Genomic DNA, 20,551 nt, shown 5'->3' with positions numbered 1-20,551 from the left:
TTTCTCTTCCTTTTTCTTTTTTCACAATCCCTCTCATCTTTCCTTAACCCTGTCTCCTGCCTCCCCACCACCCTGTTATTGAACGTCTACGCCAAATCAGTCACCCAACCACAGCCCTTCAGATCTTTTCCTTTGTTTTCCCCTCTCTCAGTCTCTCCATCCTCCCTCTCACCCTCTTGTACTGTCTGTCCATTGTTGAGGAGACAGTGGCGCAGACAAACAGGGAGAGAAGATATCCGCTGGTTTACCACAAGATTGGAGAGAAAGAATGGCAGAGAGACAGCAGAGGAGAGGAAGATACATAGACTGATATGAGGGTAAAGTTAATGACAGGGTACTGCCAATTAGAGGGCAAAGTGATGGGTCTGTTTGCCTCGCCGCGGCATCCCAAAAACATCACCAGCTCCCACCATGTTTATCCTCTGCAGCCACAAGACCACAGCTCCCATCAGCCATCGCTGGAGACAGCTTAGATACAGAGGGGGTTACGGCTGGAGAACATGCAAGCAGTGTTTGCAGACATTGCTAATATGGATAAGTGGGTAGTATGTAGCTTTCAACCATTCCTTTTCCGTTTGTCTTGATAGCAGACAACATATAGCTTTACGTGTTGCCATTTGCTTATACAGTCAGAAAAAACACAGAGAAAAACATGAACAAAGGTAAAGGCACTTAGTCTTTATAGAGATTTTTGTCAAACATCCTTCAGACTTGGAAAATGTAATCATATGTATAAATGGTTTGCGGGGGGGAAAAAAACAAATATCACAGTTAAAAGATCAGTAAAAACTCAACGTCACTCTGTTGAGCGTTATATATATGGCTCTGTTGAACACTGTATGTGTGTATTTGTCAAGCAAGATCGTGAATTTATTCAAATCTTCTATTCTTTCACATTCCTTCATTATTCCCTTATCTATGATTGTTTGTGATTATCTGACACTTCACCCACAGTCTGATATGGCTTTTAGAGTCCCTCAGAAGCAGAGACAATCATCAAAGTTCTTTCTTCAACGGCTTCATGTTTGCTACGTGGTGCACATGGGAGCTCCATGTCCATTGTACAGAGTTCATTTGGAAAACAAAACCAGAGTTGAGCCTCAGAAAGCTCCTATCTCAGTCCCCCATCCCTGGGCCGCCTTGGCTGCTCCGCTCAAGCCCCTGCTCTGAGCTGTGGGAGACCCCAGCGGCGCGAAGGGCCTGAAAGAGACTTGCAGTGGGGCAGAAGATGAGGAAATAGAAGAGGAGGAGGATGTAGAAGGAGAGGAAGAGGAAGAGGAAGGGGTGGGGAGGTGGAGAGGCGAGGCCCTGGTGGCGTTGTGAGGGGACGCCTGGGTTGGTCTGGAGGGAGCTAGGGACGCCGACGCTGCGAGGGAGGGCAACCTGTGAATGGTAGCCAGGGCTGTGGGGGTAAGGAGCTGGGGTACACCCTGCTGGCAGCCGGCCATTGGGCCGAGGCGGAGGGAGGCAGGTGATGGGTAGCTCCCCATCAGGGCCAGATCCCTTCGCCCACTGGGGAAAGGAGGTGAGGAGGAGGCTGGTGAGGTGGGGGAGATCTGAGGGAAGGACGCCCACGGCCACGGAGGAAAGGGCAGGGCGGAGGCCGGGGACGACTGTAGGAGAAGGGGGTCGAGCTCACTTGCACAGTGGGAAAGGTGGGAGACCAGACGGGCTCCTATAGGGTCCGGGGAATCCCCATCGAGGGAGCTGAGGTACCGCACCACCTCTCCAACGCACTCCCTAAAGCCCAACGTCCTGTAGTCGACCGCCAGGGCCCTCGCATCAAAGTAACCTTAGAGAGAAAAAGAGAGCTTAGTCATACAATGAATGATAGTATTGGAATGTCATGAACAATATAATTACTGTACATGCTGCATGCATTATCTTGTCCAAAAGAAAGGACAATGAATCATTATAATATCTACTTTTTGATTGGGTTGTTGATATATTGCAGCATTATTCCAAGGGCTGTTATGTGTCCATGTTCCTACAGAAGCGGAAAGAGCTACAAAGTGAATGGTTTTGCAAGCACCAAACTCGGAAGTCTCACCTTTTCCTCCCATGGCATGCAGGAGTTTGAGGTGGTCCACAGTCATCTGCAGGATCTCTGCTTTCTCCAGCTTAGATGAACCCTGCAGGAGAAATGAGCAACATTTGACCCTGTGGCATCCAAATTTATGAAGCTGGTTTGTCACTTCTGTTGTTAAAGTAGAATGGTTTTAATTGATTGTGGATTTATCAGCGGTCACCTGTTTTTCAAAAGCACTGGGCACCAGCCTCCTGAGCTCCGACAGGCTGTGGTTGATCCGGTCTCTGCGCCGCTTCTCTATGATCTACACAACAAGAAGAGCAGAGGGCCAGTCAGGGCCAACCAAAACAACAGGACTAAAAAGATTAAGATCCAAGGCTATAATCCACTCACCCCTCTTCTCTTCTTTCGGGCCAGAATTTGCGAGGCGCTACCAGGAGACATGGACCCGGTGACTGGGCTATACCATGGAGAGAGAGAGAGAGAGAGAGAGAGAGAGAGAGAGAGAGAGAAAGAAAGAGAGAGAGAAAAGAAGGAAATGGAGGATGGTATTGGCACAGAGAGAAACATGTTAACTTTGATTCTCCTGCATATTGTTATTATTACCCTCCCTAATATGACACAGAGGCAGGATGGCACAACCCTTCAATCTAATTTGTTTTTTGGGCACGGAACAGCATCGGAGTGCCCGGGAGAGGAGGGAAGACGAGATTGTTTTTGGTTTAATGCGTTTCTGGACATTAGTCTCAGTGAAATGACATGCTGTTCTTCTTTCCATCTGAGCGAAAGCACTTTTAGAAAGATGATTATATAGCCTCAGGGTGATGCTTTTGCTCGCATGGGGCTCCAGCATGCAGCATGGGATCTGAGCTCCTCCGAGTACAGTCACTCAATATGGATTGTGTTTGTTTGTACAGGGCTGAAAGAGCCTGACAGCTCAGAGTTCCCTTAAAATGTCCCCACCAAAGACTCGTGTTTCTATTAGATTTTAACATGAAGGCTGCCAATTTAGCTGTGTGTTTTTGTTTAGCTTTGATGTTTGATGGGGCTGACTTGAAAGGGCGGCACTGTCTTCTGTTTGCATGTCAAATGGCAATTTGATTTATCCAAACCGTCTTTAGTGTTACTGTGAATGTGTTTTCATATATACTGTAGAGATGCACCGTTACAAAAACACTCTGATGAAGAGTGTATTTGTAACATTTCTGTAATTCCTGACGCCAAATTGAACTAATTCACCTAAAAAGCGAAATGGTATAATGGCTTGTAACTAGTGTGTGCAGTGTTAAGAGTCAGTTTTACTACTTATCAGATATGTACCACAACACTGAAACAAGTTCTACATAATAGACTGCAGTTAACAGCTTGGCATTGTAGGTCACATTTGCATTCGAAGGTTCAAATGATTGTTTTCCTGTCAAATAAAATGAAAGCATTTTTAATCTTAATCCTTTTATAACTCCATATATTTAACTGTATGAAGAATGAACAACCTATCATTAATTGTACAATAGGAATTTGTGGCACTCAAAATAAGATGATAACCTTAATTCAACAAAGCTCATAAGAATAATTAACTTTTAGCCTTTCGAAATATCAGCATTTTTAACACTTCATTGAGTCTAAAATAAGGCAAAATGGTTGTATGTCATATATTGAAGTATAATAAAATAATGTCATTGTATCCACTCACACGCAGTGTGCCTCAAATGTTCCTGCAAAATAACTCGGGTCGTCCCTTATAATTGTTTTTGTGTTGATCTGACAGTTCGGTTGTTTTTTTTGTTTTTTATTCAACATGCAAAGAAGGAAGGTAAACATGTAATATTGCTACATTACAATTCTTTTTTTTTTTAAATTAGAAACAAGCGGAAAATTAAAAAAATAAAATAAAATGCGAATCTTGACTTACAAGACTTAAAAAAATAATAATAATCTGAAGATATGTTCTTTATTAAATGCATGTATTGATTTAATTTTCAAATGATAAGAAAACCCTTGTCTTCATGCTTCAGACATGACAGGCCTTACATTATTTTTTAACCTATACTTACTGTAATGCATGTCATGTGTGCAAAGACGATTACAGATCTCTGCATTTACTCACATGGGCTAGTAAAAGGGGCAAACATTACACTGTTTCCCTTAGAGGTATTTAAGTCTCAGAAGCTGATGTGGTTTATAAAGCAATGGTACAGAATTTGTGATTCCTACTCTTCAAAGTTTTCTGCATTCCGCTTCAATGTTTAAAATGTTTGATAAATGTATTTAAGTCATTTGAAACACCTTCCAACAAAGCTGAGCTGTCAGTTTAACTTCAGGCCTGTGGCAGCAAATCTCCTATATTATTTGGTTGCATTTCCCCGAAAACTTTTCCTGCAGTCTTTCAACTTGTCTGCAATTTTGTGCATGGCAGCAAGTGTCAAAATGCTTTTAAAGCCCACAGCTCACTGCGAAGTATGTTTAGAGAAAATCTGTCTTTAGCTTCTAATTTTAGCAGAATGTGTGCCATGTCATTTTCCTTTAAAGTGGATTGGAGGGCATGTGTTACAACCTCAGGTGTAGTTGGCAGATGCTCACCAATAGCCGTCTTCTTGTCCCACGTCAATAAACTCGTCTGTGTCCGAGTCTGGGGAGCTGTAGTCGTGAGGTCTCTTCATGTCTGTGCCTCTTCCTTACTGGCTGGACTGATGGATGGACAGATGGATGGATAGATGATGGACTGATGGACTCTCTCTCTCTCTCTCTCTCTCTCTCTCTCTCTCTCTCTCTCTCTCTCTGTCTCTCTCTGTTGCGTGGACGCAACACTCTGAAGACTGTCTCCCCTGTGGAAGAGGAGCTCACCCTGTGTGCCCCTCGCTCTCTGTTTCTCTTGCGCTGTTACTTATAAAAGCCTTGTTGTCCTTAGTTACTTCTTGTCACTTGTGTTTTTTTGTTTTGTTTGTTTCTTCATGTGTCTCCTGTCCTTTCCTCTGTGAGTCAGCAGTGCCACTTGATCGACCCCCAAGGGCCCATGACAACTAAGAAAATTCACAAGCTGCTTTAGTCTTGTACTCTATCACTGGCATCCAATCATAGTCTCTCGCTCTCTCTCTCTCTCTCTCTCTGTTATTTCTCTCTTGGCTGCCTCTCTCTGTCACAGCAACCCAATGACAAAATAGGATTTTGGCAGTTGGGGCAGGGTTGCCAGTTTGGGCTCCCCCGCCTCTTCTCCCTGTCCCTCCTCCCTCCCTTTAATCTGGCCTTGCCCAGTTTGTCACTCTCCCTCCCCCTCAGCCCCATCTATCCACCCTCGTTGCTCAGTCATCCTCAGTCAATTAGCCTCCAATCTCATCCTGCTCTCCTTCCTTGCTTCTTTCTATCCTCCTTTCTTTCTATTTCTGCTCTTTCAATTACACTACTGTGTAGAACAATGGCAGCAGGAGGGAGAGAGGTGAGGAGTGTGGGAATGATGGACTGTGAAAACACTCCATCATCCACAGGGGAGTGTGTGGCAGTGCATAAAGCTTGACTCTCACACAATCGCACAGATGACTTGGAGAGTGGAGTTATTTAACTAGTTTTTGGGAGTGAGTGTGAGAGACAAACAGCAAAAGCAAAAACACTACTGCAGTGATACAAAAGGGTAACCTATGACCCTCTAGGCAGCTGTCAGTGATCAGCAAAGAACCACAATACGAAGAAAAATAAGAAGATTGTGCTTATTTTTCCCTATTTTTTTACCATAAACAGTACTTCATATTGCTTTAATACTGCTGACTAAAATGTAAAATCATTTAAACCAGTCAGGCGTATAACCCCCCCAGCCCTATCAGATGAGCTCAAGTACTCTTTTATCAGCACTGAGGGGTCAAGAGAGGAATCAACCCAGTGAGCGTCTGAACATCTGGGCTCTTCACTGGACAAGATAGCATTCTCTGTACACTCACACACGCATACACACTCACACACTCACACACACGGCTCCTTGCTACGCCCAGCGCTCGGTTCCGCTGCCACCGTGGGAAGATTGCTGGTACAGATTGCCATGGAAACTCGAGGCCCAGGCGCCCGTTGTTAGGAGCGATGCCTGGCCGACCCAGCGGTGTGTGCATATGTGTGTGTGAAAGACGGAGCGAGACCAAGTGGCATGCCCCCTTCCACACAATGCCCAGCTGAGTGTGTCTCTTCCTGCCTGGCAGACTGGAAGGGTGTGTTAGTTTGAACATACCACAATGCATGAGTGCCTGAGATCTTTGTGTAATTTGTTTTCTGAACAAGTACATTCTTTATGTACTTATTTTTGGTCCCGTAAGTCAAGGAGCTTTGTATATAAAAGCAGCCAGGTATATATTGATTGATTTTTTTCTTACTCCAGCTGTTTCTTTTTTATCTCTGTTTTTCTGTTTATCTCTCTTGCGTTAGATGTTACTGAGCCCTGCCCGCCTGCCTTTTATCATATCATATGTGTAAGCTAATAAACTAACTTAAAATATGTGCATGTGCGTGTGTTTGTAGTACCCAAGTGTCGGTAATCAGTATGACTATCACCAGGGGGCTTACAGTGTGGTGAGTATGAGTCAGGACTAACAGAAAAGAGAAATCCCTCTCCCTCTCCCTCCCTCCACTGCTCCACCCCCCCCAGCCCACCCCCTCACATATCCTTTCATTACCAATCATTCTTTAATTCGGATCTGGATCTCATTTCAGCATCAGAAAACAGAGAAGAAAGAATCTGACAAAGGGAGACATCTCTGAAGTCAGGCTTCAGTCTCTTCTCTGTTGTTATTTTTATCACCCCCTCCCCCTTCTCTTCATGACTAACTTTCTTCTCTGTATCCACCAGTCTTTCTTTGTTGTTTGTTTTTTTAATGTAATCACACTGGTTTAACTCATTGTTTTCGCCGTCCCAGTTGTTCCAGGATGATGAGGCAAGTTGCATAAAAACAAAAACATGCACGAAATGGAAAGTAATTAACAAGATGAATGAATGAATAAATAAATAAGTCAATTACGAAAATAGTTTCATTGTGGGGGTATGTGAAGGGATTGTGATGGAGAGAAACATAAGTTGGAGAGACAGAAAGTGCTGGCACTGGGTGGTGGGATGGAATTCTGAGAGATTTCTGGCGATCTTGGTCGGCCACTTCAAGTCCCCTCCCTCCCATCCCTCCAAACCACAACAAGGCAATGTCCCTTATTGAAATTAACAAGCTCATACTTTTACAATTTGCACACACACGCACACATGCGCAACTGGAATATGAACGTGTGAATGCTCAGGGACATACACACAACTGATTCACACAAGCACAAACACAGTCAACTCCTTCACACGCATGTGGACAGTGCAGACCCACAATTTATAAGGCACAAACACTTAGCTGCAATTATTGCTTCTGATGCATGTCTATTGCTATTGTTTGAAAGTCTGTGAAATGGAACCAGCTCAGCAGGATATTTTGTTTGTGACTCTCCCCTCTGCATTCACGTCAAACTGAATAACTGCTCAGATACGTCTCAATGCATGGTTGACTTTGATTATTTGTACTGTTTTTTGGCAACAGAAAACCAACTTTCAGCAACATTTCTTTCCCCTAAAAAATACGCCGATGTAAAAAGACACTCGAAAGGATTGAACCTGTTGAAAGGAGAAAATAAGTAAAACCATTACAGCATACAAATAATGTGTTTTATTTCTTGCTAAAATCACAATAACAAACAGCTGTGTCAATATGTAGAGACAAGTTGAAAGTTGCAAATGACATGGGGCATTATCACTGTCAATAACGCTGCTTGTAAACCATAAAACGTCTTTTGAAAGACATTTTTAAAACTGAATTTGTAATAGTTTGAGTGATTTAAATGCACAATTGCACAAAAACGGGTTGGAATAAAATCCCTTAACATGTAGACTGTGTTAGAGTTTTATTTCCTACAATATTCTGCTGTGTTGAAACACAAGCATGTTTGTAATAATGCAAAAGGAAAAATGACAAAAATGTATGACATGAGGGAGCAAAGCCAAGATGCTGAGCCACTCAATTGTTATTCTCTAACAATTATTTCTTGTCTTTGATTTTAAGTGCTCATATTATGCTTTTTGACTTTTCCCCTTTCCTTTATTGTGTTATATAACTTTTTTGTGCACATTATAGGTTTACAAAGTGAAAAAGCCCAAAGTCCACCCCAAAGGGACTTACCATCTCCAACAGAAAACACTGTTCACAAACTGCTCCAAACAGCTCTGTTGTAGTCCAGCCTTTACTTCTGTAACGAACATGCGTCACTTTGTAACACGTTATAATGCTCCCCTAGCTGCTAGCATGGCACTCCCTCATGCTCTGCAACTGACTAGCTAGCAGTACTTACTGCCCATGTGCGACTCCCAACAAAGATGGAACAGAAGTGAGATGTCTCACTCTGTAGCTAAAACAGAGAGCTCAACACACAGGGTGAAAAGAGGAGCTGCAGCAATGTGCAGTACAACAAACATATGATGTTTTCTGAAAATTGTACCAGGTTGTACCAGAATAGGTTTACATGGTTTACCATGTAAACCTATTCTGGTACAACCTCTAAATACAATTATGAACCTGAAAATGAGCATAATATGAGCACTTTAAATATTAATTCAAATGCTTTTTATTATAGTTTTTTATTGTGAAGCACTTTGTAACCATGGTTTTAATCCTCAAAAATATGAAGAGTATTTAATAAGAACGGCAGTGGTATTTGCAAATGTCTCTTTTAAATAACAAGGTACTCAAAAATAACTCTTCAGATGTAATCAAGTCAAAAGGAAATGTTTGTTCAGTCTCTAGAACCCCTGCCGAGAATATATGAAAGGCCAATTGTGGTCAAAGGAGCCCTGCATGGTGCCCTGCTGTATGCAAGCACTATTGACATACGCCCAAAAAAAATCTGTACAGATTTCTTATTGGTATGAGGCCTTCATAGTAGTCCGTCTGTGGCTGCGTGCTCAGTCACTGGGGTCAAGATTGGATTGGCATGGGAACTGGCACTGGAGCAGCTTGGCACTGTCTAGGCTGGACCCATGAGGGAATTATTTGCCCTTCAGACACATAAGGAATGCCTGGAACCTGTGGGACTGCCTGTCTGGCCATCTACACGATTCACTCGGAGTAACCTGGGTATATGAGGCATTCCTGGGAACGCCATGCAGGTTTGTTCCTATAGGGTGTTTGCCAAAGAGCTGCATTGTGTTTTTATGATCCGATTGAGCTGATATGAGGTGTGAATAAACCTCCAGAGAAATAGGGTTAGACACAGTCAGTATATATGTTTGTGATAGAGGCTGCTGTGATTTGAGGTGTCGAGAGGGCAGGAGGGCTGCGGCGATCATGGGTCATGCTGCCTGTCAGAGAGTGAGCGACAGAGAGAGAGAGAGAGAGAGAGAGAGAGAGAGAGAGAGAGAGAGAGGGTCCTCCCTCCTCATCCGGCTCCCCCTACGCAGATAAATAAAGAGGCTAAAAGCCGAAGAGAAGAAGCAGAAAGGAACTTTTGTGGCTTCTGAGTGGGGTCCCTTTCATGGCGGTTCCCACAGCACTGGGCCTGTGATGACATTCACCATGTTTCACACAGAGACACACACACACACACACACACACACACACACACACACACTGATGGTCCCTGTGACTGCGGTGACTTTCGCTGGTGCCGGGCCCCAGACGGGACGGCGAGGGCCCCGAGAGCCACAGGCAGCCATTGTGCTGTCGCCGCGGAAACCAGCCTCTTTATGTCAGACATGTTTTTCTGTTTGTTTTCTTTTTTATGTCTTTAATGTGGGCAAGGGGGAATGTTTCCCCTCTCATTCCCCCCCTCACTGCTCTGCGTTATTTCCCCCCAATACCCATCTTCACCCCCCCTTCCCCAACCCCCAATCCATCCACATTTGTTTCTCCTATTTCCCTCCCCCTTCTCCTCCTCTCCCACTCCCTTCCTCCCTTATGTTGTCTCCCCCTTTTTTTCCCCCTGGAGATCGTCATTTGTAAAGCTCTTTGCTTAGACAGCCCATATCTTTGTCATGGTGTGGCGGCCTCCCTCTCACTCAGCTCCTTTTTTTCTATACTTCATGAGGTTTTGGCACAAACTGGCACTTTTTCTTCCTGCACTGAAAAAAACAACAATGCATACAACTCTAAAACAACAAAACCTATCCCCAAAAGAATTCTGCCTTTCCCACGCTAAGCCAATTTTCTTCACAAGATTAAACAAACTCCCAATAACAAAATGAAAGAAAGGAGGAGGGGGGTGAGTGGAGAAGAATCTGGTTATGATTCCTGTCTCCAAAAAAGCCAGCAGAGGATGTCCCAAAGTCCTCCAGTGAGAAAAACAAACCTAAAAAAAAGCCAACTGTTACTATTTTTAAGTGCTTGAAGAATGTCGTTCTGTGCCATAGCTCAAAGGCACGCTGGCCCTCGCCCGTAATCAGTTCGTTCTGACGGCACTCCTCCGCCACATCACACACAGGATGCAATCTTTTATAAGCCGCAGAGAAACAGGAGGAGAAAATAGGGGAAAGTGAAAAATGAAAGAGTTCAAGGCTAATCCACTGTGTCCCCTCAGCCATTCATGCAACTGTGCCTCATTTGATGACTGGGGGTTTTAAGACTCAGCTAATATAAGCCACTGTAAAAGTAGTTTTGCTCAAGCGTTTTGACTTGGAAGCTGACTATCATTCAAGTTTATGGAGGAGACTAATTTTTATTGCATGGAGTCATGGGACGCTTAATTCCTCTATCAGCTTTCTATTTCTGTCCAGCGTCTAAAGAAAAGGAAAAGTACATGACAAGGATGCATTCAAAACAGCGAAGCATATGCATCTGTTCCCTGGTCGGTTTAAAAAAAAAATCAAGGATTTGGATTAATTGGATACCAGGTTGTTCAGAAGAGCTCTCACAGAGCCATAAACCCAGGAGATGGTGCTCCATCCCTGTTTTACGCTGCCCCAGGCACGCTTGGCTGCTGCTCTCTGACAGCCTCTCACTTTCCCAAATCCCTCCTATAACTTTACACCTCAGATTACGGCCTTATCATGGGAGGCGTCCAGCCGACACCTCGTTCAGACGGCAGCTCAGAAGAGCAGGCATAAGCCCCTAAAAACCAGAATAAAAACTTGCCGCCACCACACTGCTGGGTAATTTTTAGCGTTCCCAGAAGGGGATTACAGTGAGTGTGCAGGGAAATAGAGGCTTTGATGGAGGAAGGATCATGAGGGTAATGCCAAACATCATTCACATATCCTGAGGGAGTTGGGAGCACTTTTATTGGTCTTGATGGATGCTTTTATAATCAAAATGACTAGAACCAAAGTAAAAGATGCACTGAACAGTCCTTTATTTTTATTTTTTCTGACGCCAAACTACTACTACTAGTCTGCATCGTGCAAAAGTGATATGGCCGTTCTTGAATAGATATTCCTATTCTTTTTTGTCACATGAGCTCAAGTACCCCTCCATCAACACCACCTATCATGTTCTAAATCTGTTCTTATGAAAGGACAATAAACTGGATGTTATAGAACTATTAATTACATAAAAGTGGTTATTGTTACATTTTATGTACATAATTTAATTGTCAATGTTTATGTTACTTTTGGTCAAGTTTGCATTTGTGCTACTACCACTTGGAGCGGCAGAAGACATCTGTAACATTTATACTTTAGGCTAAGTATACTGTTTATCATTTGTAGCTACCTATTTCAACAGTATGTCTTAGCTAACCATTTCACCTGTTTATGCATCACCTTTAGATTGCTATTTCAACTGTTTTATTGTTACTTTTAGGTAATTATTTTTTCATAAATGACTTTTAGACTTTAGTTATTTCAACCTCTCTGCTCACTTGCTTGCTAACTAGTTTTCACATACATGTGGTGGTAATGTGTTTCAACTGACTTTAATGGGCAGCTCAATGGTTATTGTAAATTCACTAAATATCAGCATCTCACCAGTTCGTAATTCTATTTGGCTGTCTATTTCCCTCCTTCACACAAATATGTGGATATATCTTTTAAATCAAATCACAAAGTAGTTAAGTTTAGTTGATTTAATTAGTTGAGTTTTCCTTGAAACTGCTGGCAACTGAAGACAGACATACCCCCTGGTTGGGAATCACAAATAGCCTATATCAGATCATAAGTAATGCTAGTTGTGCTCGTTGATTGCCAGGAGACAACTTCCCAGGCCACCACGTTGTACATTTTGTTTTTATGTCAACACAATCCTGTCATTTTTGACATCAAACAAACACAAGACAATGCCATGACAAAGCTTGACTTACAGCGCAGAGATATATTGATGTAGACAGACACGAGAGCTCTTATACACATTCAGAAAAGCACACACAACAGATCGTTCATGCAAATCTGCCTTGCTGAAAGGCATACTTGTGTAGTGAACTAATTCTATACACTCTGCATGTGGCTCATGCACAAACACACGCTGCCGTTCTCAGACATGAGAACTTGCTTGAGGTCAATGCTTGAGGATGACTAGCTAACTGTATATAGTACAGGAGGCTTTGATCTTTGGACTTGGCTGTGGCAAAGACAGCCAGCCAGTGCTGAGGCTCGGCGCTACCGGAAGCTTGTGGTCTGGGACGGCTCCATTTACTACTCTGTTCTGGTGCTAAAAATACAATAATAAAAAGGCTGGCAGATTTATTTCAGACAGTGATACATTTCCTCTCCAGCGAGGGAAGAAAGGACTGAGCGAGAGACAGGCGTCTCCAGAACACCGAAGAACATTAAGTGATAATTACAGAGAGATATAGACAGAAAGAGAGACACAAGGTTTCCCCTCTCACTTTTCTCTTCCTCTTCCTCTGCCACCACAGAGGAGAGTGGCGTCTCCAAACTAAAGAGGGGCGCCCACTGTATTAGACTCCCAGTGATTGGCTATGATTGCATTATCTAATCCCTTGAGGGGTAAAAGGACAGCAACACACACACACACACACACACACACACACACACACACACACACACACACACACACACCGCCTGTATTTCATTGCTCAATGGTCACTGCCTCCTCAGAAGTCAAACATGGCTTTCTTGGAAACATCTTAGGACATGTAACCATAAAAGAAAATATGATTCATTTTTCAAACATTGTCTTTATCTTTTTCAAGTCAGTTTTCCGAAACACACAATCACACACACACACACACACACACACACACACACACACTCCCCTATGTACTCCACTTCACCACCAGTCCACCGCACGCCTCTCAAAGCTCTTTGATCCCCAGTCGAGGGTCCTCTCCGCGGTGCCTATGTCTGAATTCCAGAGATTCTGGGATAATTCAAACGTTTCACGGCACATACTTGGTCCCCCCAGGAGACAGCGGCGGAGATGGAAAATGCCACCACGGTCTCTCTCCCTCCATTGTCCCTACTCTTTAATCAGGCCCTCTCTGTGGCTCTCGCTGCCACCGTGGTGTGTTGTCTCAGCCTGGGAAAATGCCGGCCTAAGTGGCTGTTATGTGCTGAGGCGCGGACCACAGGGACCCAGAGGGGTGCTGCTGGAGCCCTCTGTGCCAGCCGTGGGTCTTACAGTGGCTAACACACACAATGAGTGAGGTCCCTAAATCTGGATGCAGCCTTACATAACAGCCGTCACTACATCTATTTACTTTTTAGACTGTGCTTCAATCTGCAAATCATGAGCCATCATAATCATAGGCGTAAGCCAAAACCCAATCATAAATCATGAATATTATTTGTTTCTAAGGGGTTGATGGGTGTAAACCAGCATTAAACTGCCACACAGATAGGGCAGTATTGTAGAAACCCTAGTGTGATTGCTTGGCTCGGAAAGGTCTGTGGAGAGGGAGTTTCCTGCCCATATGTCAACAAATGACCCAAACAAAGGCCTTGTGTTTCCCTGAGTCAGAGCAAGAAGAAGGGATGGACTCATGTTAGGGCTGGGCAGCTGGGTCAACCGGCCTGCCTTCAGCCGGACACAACGCTCCATCAGGTCAAGTTTACAAGCATTGAGTCAAATCCTGCTGGTTTATACTAGTTTATATTTGGGTGCTTATAAGCGTGAATAGAACTTTTATGAGGTGCCATAAATTTCATTTTCAAAAGAGGGTGAGTACGGAGGCTCATGTACGCCTACCCTGCGGTTTCTCCAGGCCACCGCGAAGCCTTTGTATTCGCCCTGTTTGCCATGGGAAAATATCTGAAACAAATAAGTCGCTTGGTCGGCACCCATCAGTGTAAAAAAACACTTCTAAGAGCTGTGGATTGTGCTGAGAGGGTGTGGCGCAGCACTGAAGGAACTACTTGTTTACTCTCGCCACGTCCGAAAAAAAAAAAAAAAAAAAAAAGGAATTATTTTCTCTCCGAAATGAAAAGCAAATAAACAAATATTCTTGAGCAGACAATGTGGGCAGGCGCGAGCCGCCTGCGGCTATGCAGCGCCATGCTGAACTTGGTATGAGAAGGAGGGGGGGGGAGGCACTCTTCTGCACAACATCATCATCATCATCATCATCATCATCATCATCATCATCATCATCATCAATATGTTTCTGCTATGGAGAGGGGCAGCCACAGCTCAAACTTTTGAGGATAATTTGTACATTTCTGTTCCTATTTTAGAGAGGGTCATTTTTGTTTTATTGATCGCAGTTGAGTGGAACATTGTTTAAAATAACGTCTCACATCCACTGATGCACAGGGTTTAAACCCCCCCAGTTGGGGTACAATTAATAGTGCCATATAGCAGGGTTATATACAGGGCTATATTTCAAAGAGCACACAACAGTAGATGAAATACAGACCTAAATACTTATAATAATAAGTATAATAATAATAATAATAATAATAATAATAATAATAATAATAATAATCCTATAAAATATTACATGAGATATACAACATAGATAAGATTAAAAAACCTTTATTGTCTGTCATGAGTGACAGAAATTTGGCTTTGACAGGGCAGGCTCAAAATGACATAAAATACATATAAGAACATTAAAGATACATAAAGAAACAGTGTAAAAACATTGCAAGTTCAAACATGCAGAAATGCAAAACAGGGTAAAAAGAAGCCTGCATGGAGCTGTTGGATATGTTGTCTATAAAAAAACATTGTATCATAAGTCAGTAAAAATTATGCAATGTATATACAAATTCTGCACTTTGACAGGAAACATCTTACTCTGGGTCAAACCTGGGATACCACCAGATAATCTTGCTGTTAATGAAAGTCCCACTGTCAAATTACATTATAGCCAGAGAGGGTATCCATTCCTTTAGACCAAATTGGATTTAGCCTAAAAATGTTGTCTTTACCAGTGTCTTCTGGATTTGCTAATTCATTTATACACCCCAATAAGTGAATTTACAAACGAAGTTCATTAAACTACATGTAGGAGCTGTACCGGAAAGGGCAACGCCTCCGTCGGCTACCGATTGGATGCATGAAAAACGTCACTTATTGCTAAAAGCGGAAGTTGTTATATGGCCACTGGACAATGCACCTTGCTAATCTAAATCCTTGTGTTATGATAAAGGTTTTCTCGCGTTCAGTCGCGTAATTACACAGGTGAGACCGTATTATATGTCCTTTTACCTCACGGTCGGTGAATATGCTTTGTAAAGTACAGTCGCTGTTGTAAGTCTGCCGTTTTTGTTTAGCTAATAAAGTATCTAACTAACTGGCTACTCGGCGCTAGCAACCCAAGTTAGCTTGTAAGTAATCACTAAAATAACGTTAGAGCTTATTAGTGTCCACTTCCCTTTTTGTTTCATCTGTCAAACGTGTGTCTATTTGATTTGTATGTTTGAGCCTCGCTGTCTTTTAAGGTATTAAACATCGCCTAACGTCAGTGATTTGAACTGCACTACTCTAATGCATAGAAGCTCATCAAGGGAAGGTTTCCTCCTTTCCCTTTAAGTATTTAGAATTGCCATTTTTCTGAAATGTGCTATAAAGCTGCCTTGCCTTTCCCTGTAAACCATTTTGACTTAGTACTGTAATAAATACGTTTTAACAGTCTAACACAGTGGAGAAACTGTCTCCTATAAAGAAATGTCAAGACAAGTGTCACACAACATCATAATTAATGGAGTTTGGCACTACAGAACCAAAAAGTCTTATATCAGCCTTTTACTGTTTACCCTTTTAAACTCACACTTACATGCTGGTTTATTGGAGGTTCCCAGTAACAGCCGAAAGAAAATTGTTGATGCAACAGTTTGTCAATTAGCTCTACGTCCCAAAGCTATGGAACCCACTGCCTAAAGATATCAGGAAAGCCAGCTTGCTAAATGTGTTTTAAAAGAAAGCTGAAAACGTATTTCTTCACTTGAGCCTTTAACCACATTAGCTGTGACTTCCCTGATACAGGCCTGACACTTTTGTTTTTGCACTTTGCTTCACACTGCTGCAATTCTTTTAAAGATGTTGTATTTCACTTGATTTTATGCATTCTGTGTATTCTACAGATTATGTATAATGTAAGTTTCTGAAATTAAATGTTGACTATTGAGAGTCTGTGTCTGTTCTGTTGTGTTTATTCTAGCCTCAGTCACCTAGGCGCTGATTGGCAGAAAGTGCACTTGAGTTTTTGTCTTTAAAAATTTCAAATCACCACTGATGTAGAAAAGGAAAGATAGGAACAGAGATAAAGAGAATGGAGACCTTTTGATGTGCATCCTGCAAATATGGCTACTGATTTTAATATTTTTACCTTTTTTTTAATTATTCATTGGGTTTTATTTTCCATTTTATGCATTCTTTATATTCTATTTCATCTTATTTTATGGCATTTTGTCCCTGTTTTTATGTTTTCTAGTTTCCCTTATTGTAAAGCACTTTGTGCTGCATTCCTTGTATGAAAGGCTCTATACAAATACATTTTATTATATATTAATTGTCTCTCTCTCTTCTCTCTCCTTGGCAGGACTCACTGAGGTACAGACATGGAAGTGCCTTGCTACCTGCCCAAACTGCTCTTTGAGCTCAATGAGCAGCGTAAGAGGGACTTCTTCTGTGACTGCAGCATCCTTGTCGAAGGCCGTGTCTTCAAGGCCCATCGTAATGTGTTGTTTGCTGGGAGCGGCTATTTCCGGGCTCTTCTGGTTCACTATCTGCAGGTGAAAATAAGTTTTATCAAGGCTTCCCAACCTTTTTATTTCTAGGAGAGGTGGGCAAGTTTTGGGCATGGCTTCTTAGAAACAAATGTAATGAGTTGGCTAAGATAATATTGTCTCATCAATTATTACTATGCCTTAAAATGCAGACCACTTTCTATTAAAGCAGTAAAGAATAATGTAAGAAATAAATAACTTCCTCATGGGTGGGAGTTGGAGTAAGTAAACTGGTTTGGAGGTGTGGTCTAGTTTGTTAATGTGACAGCTGATTCTCCATTGTTCTTGCTGACCATACGTTGCTGAGCTTGTCAAAGTAGGGCATCCAGTGTACCTGCTAAGATATGTACCGTGTCTTTTCAGGATAGTGGGCAGCGCTACAGCACAGCATCGCTGGACATTGTGACAGCCGATGCCTTTTCTATTATCCTGGACTTCCTTTACTCTGGCCGCTTGGCCCTGAACAGAAGAAATGTCATCGAGGTGATGTCGGCAGGAAGCTACCTGCAGATGACTGATCTGGTAAACTTTTGTAAGGGATACATCCGCTCATCTTTGGAAATATGCAACAAGGAGAAGGAGAGGAACATGGAGAAGGAGAACCAGGCACAGGATGGAGGGATAGGTCCTGCAGACAGCGGCACTCCTGCTGCGTCAGTCTCCAGTGGTGCAGGGGCTGCTGCTGAGCCTCATTCACAGGCTGCAGAGGCAGATAGAGGGGCGGGTTTAGGTCCGGAGACTGTGACCTCGGCTAGAAACCCCCTGTCTATCCCTGTCGCCACAACTCTGGGCACCAGCAGAGACATGGACAGCGACTACCATTCCAGGGAGGAATTTGCATCTGGGAGTGAAGGACAGAAGGGACACATGGATCAGACAAACCTCTCATCCTCTTCGTCGTCTGCCCTGACCCCAGAGTTAGTGAACCCCAAGATAGAGTATGACCCCGATGAGGAGCTAATGGAGTCCCCTGACACCAAAGACATGGCCTCGTATCCTGGGCCCTCTCTCCATCACCCTCATCATAGCAGACTACTTCCTCCCTCTCCGTCCAATGAGCGCTCTCCCTTGGGATACAGCCCTTCCTTTAATGCCAGGCAGCTGATGGAGATGCTGGCCAGAGGTGAAGGCCCCAGTCCTCTGGGGGACAGAGTGGGACAGCGCTTTACCCAAACAGGAGGCAGCAGAATTGACGAGGGTTTAGGATTCGCGGGGTCGTCTATCATGGAGATCCAGTCTGACTGGCTTGGAGAGGACACAGGTAATTGGCAAGATCAATCTAAGCTCATGCAAATGGCCGAGCGTGACGTAGGTCTTCCTGTAAACATATTGAAGCCAATACCATGCTGCATTCAATGGATTCTCAAGCATTGAGGTAAAAAACTGCTGGCCTCTCTCTCCCCCTGCAGGCGATGGTTTGGTAGTGCCAGTGAAACTCCACAAGTGCCCATTCTGTCCGTACACTGCCAAGCAGAAGGGGATCATGAAGAGACACATCCGCTGCCACACAGGAGAGAGGCCCTTCCCCTGTCCCATGTGTGGCAAGAGGTTCACAAGACAGGAGCACCTCCGCAGCCATGCCCTCAGTGTAAGAAATCAGTGGGACTGCATGAATCTGAATCGACTTTTTTTAAAGCCTTTTTTAAAATTGGATTTTAATGGGAAATTGCACAGTGGCAACGATGTGTCCCCTTATTGTAGTTTACAGATTAATTGTTTTATTTTGTCTCGCTTGTACTAGAATGGTAATGTCAAATGAAATGGTATGCACAAAACCAGTTAAAGCCAGTAATTGCTAGCAGTTAGTTAGTTGTAAACAGTAATTAGCCAGCTCACTCTTTAATTGAGTGCTGCTACGTTCTGTTCTTTTTCCCCTGTTGCTTGTGCTTTGTGTGCAGTGAAGGAATTATAATGAGAGCAGTAAATCTTTTGGCGTCTATATTGTTATTCTTCTCCTATAATAATCTAAAATGTGGTGTTGCCTGCGCAAAAGGATTCCCAGTATGTTGTCTCTCTCACTGTGTTGACCATCAACAGGTCCATAGGCACTGCTGGCCAGTATCATGTAAGAGCTGCAGGCGAACCTTCACTGGGTCCAGCGTTTCACCAGGACTCAGACGCTTCGGCATATGCGACAGCTGCAACTGCGTGACCACCACTCATGATGATTCCGCCTCCGTTCACCCCGCCAGCCAACCAGAGCCCATGGAACGCGCAGACGTGGGTACAGATTGGTCCAGTTTTATGGACGACGTAGATGAGGTGGAGGTTGGCAGAGTGGAGGACTTGGTAGAGAAACAAATGCTTGAAAGGCAGCTGGCTGTTTGCACTGATGTAGACAACACAGTGAATCTGTAGCCCGCTGCACTTGGAGAAGAAAACTATTTCTTGAACTGATTTACTGTTCAACAACTGTAGCTATACTGTTATTGATGTTAAATTATTACTGTGAGATGGCCTTATTTATTGACTCATTGATGATAGACAAAGTAGTTTGCTACATGTTTTATTTTGCCCAAAACGATGGCAGTTCACAGATGGAATTTGCATTGTGGATATTGTTGCAATAAATGTGTTGTGTAATAGTTGACATATTTCCTTTTTAATTACACGTTTTGTCTTTTTATGGGCTTTCATACATGCAAATACTATCTAATCTTGTGATATCTGTACATTTCCCTGCTGCCTGTCATGGATTTGGTTATCATGGAACAGGTTATAAACCTGCAGTATTGATACAAAAGTGCCATGGGGCTCCTTCTAGTGGTTGAGCCCCTACCAGAGAAAAATTATTCAGTGTTTAGGAATCTGTACCAGTCTTCACTGAAATCACAGGCTTTTTTTTGCATTCAGGAAGCAACTGACTACATTACAATGTATAAAGAGATCACTTAAAACGCTCTTCCCTGTTTGTTTGTTTTTCATGGAATTGCACAAGTTAGTAAGCTACTGAATCAAATCTGAGTAGGATAGACGTTTTATTGAAGCCATTTTATGTAAGAAGTAGACTGAACCAAACTAACCAAACTGTGCCGCCGGAGGAATGTCTCACCCTACTCTGCATTACTCTGGACCTCATTAGGTTACCATGGTATTCTTACCCAAACCTGACCAATTTCACTCCTTTTGTCTTATGTTGTTTTGTTCTTATACACTGCCACATTACCGGTTTGCTTACTTCTGACAGGGAGTGTTTAGTTCTTTGGTAGGGTGATCAGAATCAGAAAAGCATTTAATGCCACAGTAAGTTACACTTACATGGAATTTACCTTGGTATATAATATTTATAATGGTGTACCAATGCTAAAACACAAATGTCAGATGTGATGTCCACCAGTTTGGCTCTCTGAATTTAAAAGCTGCATGGTTACAGATGATTCTTCTCCCGTGGAAATGACAGTCTG

The 20,551-nt window shown here is 43.0% G+C and overlaps 2 protein-coding genes across 3 annotated transcripts; one reads left to right on the top strand and one right to left on the bottom strand.

The window, feature by feature from the left end:
* Nucleotides 1-663: 663 nt before the first annotated feature.
* On the bottom strand, nt 664-5,201 carry heyl (hes related family bHLH transcription factor with YRPW motif like). Its single transcript, XM_078268446.1, has 5 exons — nt 4,610-5,201; nt 2,423-2,489; nt 2,250-2,333; nt 2,051-2,132; nt 664-1,792 (listed from the first exon to the last, which is right to left on the bottom strand). Exons 1-5 carry the CDS (start codon nt 4,687-4,689, stop codon nt 1,101-1,103), a joined length of 1,005 nt encoding a protein of 334 aa, XP_078124572.1. The 5' UTR covers nt 4,690-5,201; the 3' UTR covers nt 664-1,100.
* Nucleotides 5,202-15,503: 10,302 nt separating this feature from the next.
* On the top strand, nt 15,504-20,049 carry zbtb8b (zinc finger and BTB domain containing 8B). 2 transcript variants are annotated; one of them, XM_078266942.1, is made up of 5 exons: nt 15,504-15,600; nt 16,961-17,153; nt 17,511-18,408; nt 18,557-18,735; nt 19,185-20,049. In XM_078266942.1, exons 2-5 carry the CDS (start codon nt 16,980-16,982, stop codon nt 19,503-19,505), a joined length of 1,572 nt encoding a protein of 523 aa, XP_078123068.1. In that variant the 5' UTR covers nt 15,504-15,600; nt 16,961-16,979; the 3' UTR covers nt 19,506-20,049. The 2 variants fall into 2 exon arrangements, with proteins under 2 accessions (XP_078123068.1, XP_078123069.1); XM_078266943.1 differs by lacking the exon at nt 15,504-15,600 and adding an exon at nt 15,617-15,746.
* The last annotated feature ends 502 nt before the right edge of the window (nt 20,050-20,551 follow it).

This window comes from Sander vitreus, chromosome 14 (assembly GCF_031162955.1).
Source record: "Sander vitreus isolate 19-12246 chromosome 14, sanVit1, whole genome shotgun sequence".
Taxonomy (NCBI): Eukaryota; Metazoa; Chordata; class Actinopteri; order Perciformes; family Percidae; genus Sander; species Sander vitreus.
The sequence above is the reverse complement of the archived record's forward strand: the minus strand, read 5'-3'. Positions and strand labels throughout refer to the sequence as shown.

Coding starts and splice junctions, on each gene's coding strand:
- heyl (XM_078268446.1), bottom strand. CDS start 4,689: ATGAAGAGACCTCACGACTACAGCTCCCCAGACTCGGACACAGACGAG. Junction 2,490..4,609: donor GGACAAGAAGACGGCTATTG/GTGAGCATCTGC, acceptor TCCATGGTATAG/CCCAGTCACCGGGTCCATGT. Junction 1,793..2,050: donor GCATGCCATGGGAGGAAAAG/GTGAGACTTCCG, acceptor TTTCTCTCTAAG/GTTACTTTGATGCGAGGGCC.
- zbtb8b (XM_078266942.1), top strand. CDS start 16,980: ATGGAAGTGCCTTGCTACCTGCCCAAACTGCTCTTTGAGCTCAATGAG. Junction 17,154..17,510: donor TTCTGGTTCACTATCTGCAG/GTGAAAATAAGT, acceptor GTGTCTTTTCAG/GATAGTGGGCAGCGCTACAG. Junction 18,736..19,184: donor TCCGCAGCCATGCCCTCAGT/GTAAGAAATCAG, acceptor GACCATCAACAG/GTCCATAGGCACTGCTGGCC.